The following is an 11,587-nucleotide window of genomic DNA, read 5'->3' as shown; positions in this document are numbered from 1 at the left end:
CTCAACAAGATGTCATTTTTCTGTTAAAAAAATATTTTCAAATCCAGGCTTTTATCTTAGAAATGCTTTTGATAGCAGTGATGATTAAAACTATCAACAGTAGATAGGACCCTATAAATATACCAGCTAATTATTTTTTCTTGCCAATGTGTGAGATGTAGTGACTGTTGATTAGAGTACAGTAGAAGTTTTTAAAAAACAGTACACATCCTAAATACTAATCTCGATACTATCAAATTTTAAAATGTAGTAAGCTAACTGAAATACACAAACACAGGAAAGGAATTCACTTATTAGATATGACATATACTATGGGGTAAATATTCATTGGCATACATTAGGAAACTCACAAATCTTTAAGAAACAAATTCAACAGCCCCCATGATAAGGAGAAGTTGTAGTATTTAAAAGCAAAAACAACACGAAGTCCAGTTATACCTAGAAACCACAAGCTGACAGTTCTTTGGAGTCTATTCAGTTTCCCTTTGATGCTGTTCATTGAACCAGAATGGGCAGCATGGAGCACTGAAGGGCAACAAAGATAGGCAAGTTAGTTTGCCTTATCTGATAGCTGGTGGGGACTGCTGAGCACAGCCCTCAGCCCTGTGGGGAAATGGTGTGAGATCCTGAGGAAGATCAGGAATCTGTGCGGCAGCGACAGTAGCAAAGTGGCACCTGGAGCTTCAAGGAAGCAAGGGTAAGAAAAGCAAAGCCAAAGGGTTAAGCACCCGACTGCACCTCTGCTGATTAGGGGCAAACACCCCTTCAGTTGGTTTTGAAATGGACTTAGTGTTTGTAGGTATAAAAAAGCAAATAATAGTAATAATAATAACAAGAACAAAAAATGAAGAATGTGGCTATAAAAGATGGTGAAAACAATAGGAGTTTCACTCTCCTGTCTAGTGGGGGGCAGTGAGGGAATCATATTCTATGTCACCTCTGAGAGCAAAGAAATTAGAAATTTTCTGAGTTCCAGAACAGGTGATACCGGCTTGACTTAGAGCCGAGTTGTAACTTGTTCTTCCTGTCCATCACCCCATTTGTGCATGAGCAGGTCACAAGCCTCTCCCCAAGTTTCAAATACATCCTCTGAGGAGTCTAAAAGTTTAGAATTTGAGGAGCAGATGCTGGATGCGCAGTGAAGAGAGCTGGAACAGGCTAGAGGGCATTCACTGCTCTGAGCAGCGCCCCGGGCTTCACCTAATTCTACCTCACTGAGGTTAATTTCACTTTGAGAACAGGACTCTGCTTTCCCTTTCTCCATCTGAGAATATTTGATGTCCTGCCACATATAGTGCGGCTGAACGATTCCATCAGAAATTGTGTACATCGGCTCTGAACTGGGTTCAGACATATGACCATTAAACTTGGAGAATAGGAGACCCAGTTTCTTGAGAGAGGGACCCATGAAGGAGCGTTTGCTTGATGACTCAGCTTTTGACTTCCCTTGGGCACCACCAACTCTTGGCATGGTCCTGATGAGAGGTGGCCCATGGCAGGCTTTTTTCTTGCAGCCTAAATTGAAAGAGACGCTCTTGGATTTGGCCCGAGCTCCGCCACTGCCATCATTGGTATCATCTCTCTGAGAGAGTTCAGTGCTGCTAGTGGAAAAACTTCTCCTTTGGTGCTTCCTGTTTCCTAAGAGGTCAAGCACTTCATATCGAAAGCTGGAAATGTCCTGCTTTAATTCCTAGGGCAAGAGAGAAGACACGTTATGTTAAGAAGCTTGGTCTTTAGTTCAAAATAGGCACATTGGGCATCCTTCGGAATGTTCCAGGTTTTGCCTCACTGCAAATCACAAGGTACATGAGCTACCAGAAAAATCTCACATTATTCAAGCACAAGAAGAACATATTAACAATGCTGTGGGCAGAGCGGGCCATTGGGAAAAAAATGTGCAGTTGGTAAAGTTGATTTCAGAACCTTCCTATCAGGAGCACGCCAACAGACTGAAGTGGTAACCAACAATGAGGGTATTAGAGCAGGGCTCTCATTGGAATCTAAATGGGAGGGAGGGAGACGCAAGAGGGAAGAGATATGGGAACATATGTATATGTATAACTGATTCACTTTGTTATAAAGCAGAAACTAACACGCCATTGTAAAGCAATTATACTCCAATAAAGATGTAAAAAAAAAAGTACTACTGAAGAGGAAAAAGCTTTTAGGACTCTCAGGAATAAAACTAGGGAAGTGGAATGTCAGGAGATGAGACTGCTGTTTTGGGCCAGGGGACCTTGTTTATTCAAGTGCCTGTGAAATGTCTTCTATCTCTAACTGGCTGCCTAGATACTAGATCACGCTTTTAAAAACCATCTTTGAAACGTTTATATCTGATCATGTCGTCCTCTTGCTTAACACTATTTAGTAACTTGTCGCTGACCTTAGGAAAAAGGAAAAATGCCATACCACAGACTACAAGGTTTTTCAAGGTCTGGTACATGTCTATCTCTCCCATTTCATTCCTTCCTGCTCTTTCCCCAGGCTTTTTACTGTCCACCTGTATGGACATATTCTCTCTTGCCTCTGGGCCTTTGCACGTGCTGTTTTCTCTGTCTGGAACACTCTTCTCCCCAACTCTTTTATCTGGCTCCTCCTTCAAACCTCAGCTTAAACATGGCTTCCTCTGGAAAGCCTGCCTCGAATCCCCAAGTCCCAGTTGGGTGTCCCCCCGTTTCTATGTCTCTACAGCACCCTGTGTTGATCCTGTTAGAATACTCAGTCATTCGCCTCTATTACTATTGTGTGTGACTCCACGAGAGAGTAGGGGCTGGTTATATCTTGCTCGTGACTGTGCCCCAGCACGTAGCAGAGTGTTTGGCATATAGCAGGCCCTCAGTTGATGAGTTATGTCTATGGATTAGGATAACAGCCTTCTTATGTCCCTTAGAAAACATATATGTGTTCTAGGATAGGGTTTCTCAACCAATTGACATGTTGAGTGTGGTAATTCTTTGCTGTAGGGAGCTGTCCTGTGCATTGTAGGATTTTTAGCAACAACCCTGTTCTCTACTCACTAGATGCCAATAGCATCCCAATGTGACAGCCAAAAATGTGTAATGGTAGGGTTTCATAAATGTTAGATTTAATAATAGAATTTTTGTCTTTATCTTATTTAAAGAAGGCCTTTAAATCTCTAGGCATCTTCCCTTCGCTATCTTTCTTCTCATCACACGCCCATGCCATATCATTTAAAGCACTCAATTCCCATACTGAGAAAAACCCAGAATATTAAAAGAATGTATATTTTTATTATTCATAAAGCTGATTGTGGTGTGACAGACATTGGTAAAAATCTATCCATCTACTGGATGACAGACTATTCTAAGAGAGAGAATAAGAATTGTAGCTGGTTTTGCTGTATTACAGGCTGTTGAAATTCCATCACCAGAAACCTCAAACACTGTGAAGATTAAATGATGCTTAAGAAATGTGAATGAAGAATTAAACCACTTTATGATCAAATTACCTTAAAATTTTCTTCTGTTAGTCCCTCATTTGTTTTGGAATTTCTTATCATAGCTGCCACATATCTTTTGACTAAATTCCTGATAACTTCCTGGAATTTAAACAAAAACATGAAGAAGCATTCAGTTTCCTTCTTGGACTCTCAGTAAAATAAGAAACATACACAGGAAATAAAATACGCTTAGACTGCCTTTGCATTGGAAAATCCTCACAGGATCCAGGCATTTTCTACAAAACCCCCCAGTTAAGTCCATTGGATAAATGAAGAATTTATTATGTGTCCAAATTTGGTGGCAGAATGGGCCAGTGAGATCAAATTTACCCGAAAGGAAAATTTTCCACCCAAGCATAAGGTAAACACGGATACACCATTCATGGAATAATGAGAGCAGAATAATCCTTGAATGGTCACAGTCAATATCCTTTCCCTCCAGGCTAGATTAAACTTGAACCTTCCTAGTAAGATGAGAGTTTTTCTTCCTTTTATAAAGTTGAGAAAGTCATTCTTCAGTGTCACAGAGTCTGATGATTTCAATGTCCACTAATTACATAATCAAGATACTTTTTCTTAGAGGCAATCTATACTTCTCCTTTACAGGGGTGGCCTCTTTTAACATCCTCTGGGAATGGTATGCACATAGTCACTCTGCTTTGTGTTAGTAATGGTGATGATGATAGCTACCACTTAATGCAATGTGTCAGGCACTGTGCCAGGACACACACACACACACACACACACACAAACACACAACCATATGTACATACTCGCCACTCAGTTCTCACAACTACAGTTTAAGTTTTATCATCCTTATTTTTACAGACGAGGAAACTGAGGATCAGTGAGGGTAAGTGATTTGTCCAAGTTCACACAACTGACCAAGAACTATTGTGCTTAGTCCCTATGAAGAAGCTTTACCTGGTAATGTTGATTCTGTATCAGGCTGTCAGCATGGCGTTCCTGTCATTGAAAACGGACAAGAGAGGTTACGTCAGCAGTCTCCCAGCAGCCCATCCACTCGAATATATTTCTAAACGTTAGGACTGGAACATGACACAGGAGCTACTGCCTGACAAACCCCCAAAGCATCTGTAGGTTGGAGTAGTTTTAAGATGTTCAAGATAGGGAATGTTACAAAGGAGGAAAAGGAGAAAACAGTTGTGTTTACAAAGAAACATAATTTTTAAAAGCCTTACTGTGAAGCTTCTCAAGTTGTGCCTTCTCCGTCTACCATCAGGGTCTCTTTGGGGGCAGAAGGTGTTGTTGAACCAGTTACCAAGGTATAGAAATGACTTGGGGCTGGGGATGATGTTGAAAGGAGGTGGCAAGGTGCCGCCTTCATCGAAGTAACTCATCCAGAGCTTCGTCCTTGCAAACTTCCACTCAATATCGGCATGATCCTATGAAAGAGAGGAGTTCAGTGATTTGGGATGGGAAAATGCAAAATGCACCCCTGACTCATTCTCAGAGTTCTGCTTGCTTCTACAGAGGGTCATCTGTCAGTAGCTATAAAAATTCAAATTACACTTACCTTACGATGCAGTAATCCTACAATTAGAAATTTATCTTATCCATATACTTGCAAAAAGATGTATGCGCAGGGCTGTTCACTAGCACTGCAGCTTGTAAGAGCAAGACAACTGGCAACAACCTAAATATCCAACAGTGGGAGACTGCTTAAATAAATGATGTCACATCCACAAAATGGCTTATAATCAAACTATTAAAAAATATAGTAGCTCTATCAACATTTTATATGTAGAAACACATATCATATATATGCATTTGTCCATATATTTATAAGACCTCTAAGTGAAAAAAGCAAGATAAAGAGCAATATATATTGTGTAAAATGATACCCTTTATCCAACTGAAAACCCCTTTATATTACATGCTTACATGTTCTAGAGAGGTACACGCTAAATTGTCATTAGTAGTTATTTTTAAGGAGTAGGATTGGTGTGGAGAGACTTTGTTTTTTTAAAAACATCAACATTATTGAGGTATGATTTACACAGAGTAAAATTCATCTATTTTAAGTGTTCAATGAGTTTTGATGAGTGTATATACCTGTGTAAGCACTGTCATAATTAAGATACACACACACACACACATACACACACACACACACAGGCATACATTTCTAGGAGTTTTAAGACCTGGAAGGACTAATGTAATCACCACCACAATCAGGATACACAACAGTTCCATCAACACCCCAAATTCCATAATGTTGTCCCTTTGTAATCAAACTCTCTCGAACTCCCCTGGCAACCACTGCTCCATTCTCCATTCCTTTAGTTTACTTTTTCCAAAATGTCATATAAATGGAATCATACAGTAGGTAACCTTCTGGGACTGGCTTATTTCACTCAGCATTAATATCCTCGAGATTCATCTAGTTTTGTATGTATCGATACTCTATTCCCTTTTATCGCTGAGTAGTTTTTTGTTGTGTGGATGTACCACAGTTTGCTTATTCATTCACCCATTAAAGAACATTTGGGTTGTTTCCAGTTTTTAATAATTGTGAATAAAGCTGCTGTGAACATTCATGTACAGGTCTTTCTGTGAACATAAGTTTAATTCCCCTGGCTTAAATATCTAGGAGTGATATTGCTGGATCATGAAGTAAGTGTACATTTAACTTTATAATAAACTGCCAAACTCTCTTCCAGAGTGGCTATACCATCTTTCATTCTCACCACTTGCTCTGTATCCTTCTTAGCATTTGTCAAGTTTTTTAAAGTTTAACTATTCTAACAGATTAAGTAGTGGTATCTCATTATGATTTTAATTTGCATTTCCCAAATTAGAATGAAGTTGAGCATCTTTTCATATGCTTATGTGCTATATAGATATCCTCTGTGGTGAGGTGTCTGTTCAGATCCTTTGCCCATTTTTATTGGGTACTTTGCTTGCTTACAGGTGGACTTAGATAGTTTTAAAATATATTCTGGATACTAGCTCTTTGTCAGGAATGTAAATTGCAAATGTGTTCTCTCAGTTTGCGTGTTATCTTTTCATTTACTTAATGGTGTCTTTCATAGAGCAAAGTGTCTTAATTTCAATGAAGTCAAATTTATCAAATTTTTAATGGATTATGCTTTTGGTATTATGTCTAAGAACTCTTTACCTAACCCGAGGTCATGAAGATTTCTCTTATGTTTTCCTCTTCAAGTTTTATAGTTGTAAGATTTGCATTTAGCTCTACGATCAACTTTGAGCTCATTTTTGCTTAAGGAGTGAAGTTTACATGGAGGATTTTTTGTTTGTTTGTTTGTTTGTTTTGCCTGTGGGTATCCATTTGCTGAAAAAGCTATTGTTCTTCCACTGAGTTGCTTTTGCACCTTTGGCAGTCAGTTGGGCTTGCTGGGACTACTGTCCATCCACATTCAAAAGAATGAAGTTGGACTCCTACCTCATACCACATACAAAATTCAACTCAGAATGAATCATAGAACTAAATTTAATAGATAAAAACTATAAAACTTTAAGAAGAAAATTGAGGAGTAAATCCTCATGACCTTGGGTAAAACAATGGTTTCTTAGAGATGACACCAAAAGCCAAGGAACAAAAGGAAAAAAATTGTCAAATTGGACTTAATCAAAGTTAAAAACTTTGTACTTCAAAGGACACCATGAAGAAAATGAAGAGAAAACCCACAGAATAAGAGAAAGTAATTAAATATCATATGTCTGGTAAGGGACTTGTGCCTTTATAAAAAACAATTATAATTCAACAATAAAAATACAAATAAACCAATGTAAAAATGGGCAAAGCACTTGAATAGACATTTCCAGAAAGAAGACATACAAATGGCCAACAAGCACATGAAAAGATGCCCAACATCATTGGTCATTAGGTATACTCAAATCAAAACCACAATGAGATACCATTTTATACTTGCTAGGATAGATATAATAATTTTAAAAAGACAAATAATAACCAGTGTAGGTGAGGATCTGTAGATCCACATACTGCTTGTGGGAATGTGAAATGGTGCAGCTACTTTGGAAAACAATATGGCAGTTCCTCAAATGGTTAAATATAGAGTTACCATACGACCCAGCAATTTCACTCCTTGCTACATACCCAAGAGAAATGAAAACACATTCTACACAAAGAGTTGTACACAAATGTTCAGCAGCATTATTCATAATAGCCAAAGAGTAGAAACAACCCAAATATTCATCAACTGATAAAAGGGTAAACACAATGTGGTACATTATTATTATTATCCAGCCTTAAAAAGGAATGAAGTATTGATACATTCCACAACATGGATGAACCTTGAAAACCTTATGCTGAGTGAAAGCATATTTATTCTGCTGAATCTTCCAATCCATGAACAGAGTATGTCATTTCTTTCATCCATGTTTTGTAGTTTTTACTGTGTAAGTCCTATAATGATTTGTTAAGCTTATACCTAAGTATTACATTTCCTTTGCAACAATTTACAATGGTACTGTCTTTTAAAATTTCTTTCCAATTGTTTATTGTTAGTATATGGTTGATTTTTGTGTATTGACCTTGTAGTCTGTGGCCTTGCTAAATTCATTTTTTTATTCTATCAAGTTTTTAATAGATTCTTTAGGGTTTTCTTTATACAGAATCATGAGATAGTTTTATTCTTCCTTTCCAATCTGTATGGCTTTAATGTTTTTCCTTCCCTTATTGCATTGTCTAGGATCTCCAGTACAATGTGGGATAGAAGTACTGAAAGCAGATATACATTTTTAATTGATCTTAGAAAGCCTTCAATCTTTCACCATTTAGTCAGCTATAGGTTCTGTGGTTCAGGTTGTGCAAGTTACATTCTATTCCAAGTTTGCCAAGACATTTTTTTTAAAAAATCATAAATGTATGTTGAAGTTTGTCAGACACTTTTTCTGCATCAATTGATATGATCATAGGGTTTTTCTTCTTTCGACTATTAATATAATGGATTACTTTGCATTCCCGGGATAAATCCCATTTGGTTATGGTGTGTTCTTTTTATACATTGCTGGATTCAATATGCTAATGCTTTGTTGAGGATTTCCATGTCTATGTTCATAAAAGATATTGGTCTATAACTTTTAATTTTCTGTACTGTTTTTTCTGGTTTGGGTATCAATATAATATATATGTAATGTATTTATATATAATTAAAATTAATTTTACCAGTTTCTCTTCACTATATTTTAATGTGGCTACTAGAAAATGTAACATATGTGGCACATATTTGTGACTTGCATAAAATTTTTATTGTACAGAACTGCCCTAGACTAAAGGTGTATTTAGTCCTGCCAAACAAAGCTTAAAAGCAAGCCTCAGTGGGATCAAACTATTTCCAGAATAAAGCTCAAGAATATTTAAAACAATACAAAAATAGCCAGCACCCAATAAGGTAAAATTCACAATGTCTGGTATCCAATAAAAATTTATCACAAATGCCAAGAAGCAGGAAAATATGACACATAATGAGAAGAAAAAAATCTATCAAACAGAACCAGATACAAATCAGTCATATTCTATATAGCAGCAATAAACAATGAGGAAATATTAATTTAAAAACAGTTTCATTTAAAATATAAAATCCTTAGGAATAAGTATGACAAAAATATACCTGTTTTTTAACACTGAAAACTGTGAAAGATTACTGAGATAAATTAAAGAAGACTTAAATAAATATAGAGATACAGCATATTCATGAATTGGAAGACTAAATATAGTTAGGATGGCAATTCTTTCCAAATTGATTTAGAGATTCAATACAATTTCAGTCAAATCTCAGTTGGCATTTTTGAAGAAATTGACAAGCTGCTTCTCAAATTGATATATAAATACAAAAGATGTAAAGTAGTTAATTTTGAAAAAGAACAAATTGGCATTGAAGATCAATGGAACAAAACAAGACAGTCCAGAAATAAATGCATGCATATGCATATATAAAATTGACTTTCAAGAAAGGTGTCAAGGCAATTCAACTTGGAAAGGATAATCTTTTCTTTTCGACAAATTGTCTTGGAATAGTTGGACTTCCACAAGAAGAAAAGAAAAAGAACCTTGATCCTTACTTCACACAAATACAAAAGTTAACTCAAAATGAGTCATGACTTAAATATGGAGAGCTAAATCTATAAATATTTTACTAATAAACAATTTACTATGTTTTTCTTTCTGCTTGCTTTGAACTTAGTTTGCTGTTCTTTTTCTAGTTTCATAAAGGTGGAAATTTAAGTTATTGATTTGAAATCTTATTTCCTTTTTAACATAAGATTTACAATTATAAATGTTTCTGAGGAAGCTTGGCATATACTGTACTATCCCTTTCATTCATCTCAAAGTATTTTCTAACTTCCTTTGTGATTTCTTCTTTGAACTAGTGGTTATTTTGCAGTGTCTTCTCTACTATCCATTTATGTGTGAATTTCTGAAATTTTATTTTGTTTTTGATATCTAATTTAATTTCATTATATTCCCAAGTATGTTTGCAGAACATACTTTTTATTATTTCAATCCTTTAAAAAAATTAGGGAGGTTTATTTTATGAGCTAACATATAATCTATCCTGGAGAATATTCCATGTGCAGTTCAGAAGAACATATATTCTGCTGTTGTTGTATGACATGTTCTATAAATAGATGTCCATTAGGTCTAGTTGGCTTATAGTGTTGTCCAAGTATTCTATTTCCTTTTTGGTCATTTATCTAGTCCTGTCCGTTACTGAAAGTGGGGTAATAAATTCTTCAACTGTTATTGTTAAATTTCTATTTCTCCCTTCAGTTCTGTCAGTTTTTGCTTCATGTATTTTTCAGCTCTGTAGATAGGTGGAAATGTGTTAATAATTGTTAAATATTCATGATAGATTCACCTTTTTATAGTTATAAAATGTCCTTTGTTTTCTCTAGTAACAAATTTTGTCTTAAATTCTATTTTGTCTGATAATTATTATAGCCACTTAGCTCTCTTTTGGTTACTGTTTGCATCATATATCTTTTCCCACTCTTACTTACATTCTATTTGTATCTTTGAATCTAAAATGTGTCTCTTGTAGACAGCATACAGTTAGAACATGTGTGTCTCTTATACAGAGTCTGGCAATCTCTGCCTTTTAACTGGTTTGCTTAATCTAGTTACATTTAAAGTAATTACTGATAAAGTAGGATTTACATCTGCCATTTTGCCATTTTCTATATGTTGCATGTCTTTTTTGTTCCTCTATTCCTCCATTATTGATTTCTTTTGTGTTAAATAGATATTTTCTAATATACCTTTTAATTCTCTTGTTTAATTTACTATATTAAAAAATTATTTTCTTAGTGCTTGGCTCAGGGATTACAATTGACATCTTAAAATACAATCTGCTTTGGATTAATACCAACCTGATTCCAATCATATGTAAAAACTTTGCAACCATATAGCTCCATTCCTTCCCTCCTCCTTTGTGCTATTACTGATATACAAACTGTTCCTTTATATATTATACATTATAACCCCATCAAAACACTCATGTAATTATTGAATTATGCAGTTATCTTTCAAGTTAGAGAGAAAAAAAAGTTCCCCCCAAATAAGATTTGTGTTGTCTTTTATATTTATCTATGCAATTACCTTTTCTGGTGCTCTTTCTTTCTTTCTTTCTTTCTTTCTTTCTTTCTTCCTACTCTCTAGTGTTCTTTCATTTCAGCCTGAAGAACTCTTTTTAGCATTTCTTGTAGGACTGGTCTTCTGGCCATTATTTCTCTCAGTCTTTGTGTACTTGACAATGTCTATTTTTCCCTCATTTAAGGATATTTTTGCTGGATAAAGAATTCTTGGTTGTCAGTCTTTTGCTTTAAACATTTTGTATATGTCATCACACTGACTTCTAGTGCCCATTGTTTCTGATGGGAAATCAGTTATCTTTTAATTTTCCTGCTTTCAAGATTTTTTCTTTGTCTTTGAGAGGTTGACTAAGAAGTGAATTTTTTTGTGTTTATCCTACTAGGAAATATTTGAGCTCTTGGATGTGTAGACTATTTTTGAGAAGTTTTTACTCATTATTTCTTCAAATATCCTTTCTGTTCTTTTTTTCTCTTTTCTACTTCTGAGACTCCCATTATGTGTATGTTGGCCATTTAATGGTGTCTCAC

The 11,587-nt window shown here is 35.7% G+C and overlaps 1 protein-coding gene across 1 annotated transcript in view; it reads right to left on the bottom strand.

Moving 5' to 3' along the window:
- Positions 1-997: 997 nt before the first annotated feature.
- Positions 998-11,587, bottom strand: part of TRPC5 (transient receptor potential cation channel subfamily C member 5) — a 134,322-nt gene continuing 123,732 nt past the window's right edge. Inside the window, exons 7-10 of the mRNA XM_060138597.1 lie at positions 4,663-4,866; positions 4,385-4,426; positions 3,470-3,559; positions 998-1,690 (exon numbers count right to left, since the gene is read on the bottom strand). Coding sequence (XP_059994580.1) covers positions 998-1,690; positions 3,470-3,559; positions 4,385-4,426; positions 4,663-4,866 — 1,029 coding nt within the window. The remainder of the gene's footprint in view (positions 1,691-3,469; positions 3,560-4,384; positions 4,427-4,662; positions 4,867-11,587) is intronic.

Source organism: Lagenorhynchus albirostris, chromosome X, assembly GCF_949774975.1.
Source record: "Lagenorhynchus albirostris chromosome X, mLagAlb1.1, whole genome shotgun sequence".
Taxonomy (NCBI): domain Eukaryota; kingdom Metazoa; phylum Chordata; class Mammalia; order Artiodactyla; family Delphinidae; genus Lagenorhynchus; species Lagenorhynchus albirostris.
This window is presented reverse-complemented; position numbering and strand designations above follow the sequence as displayed.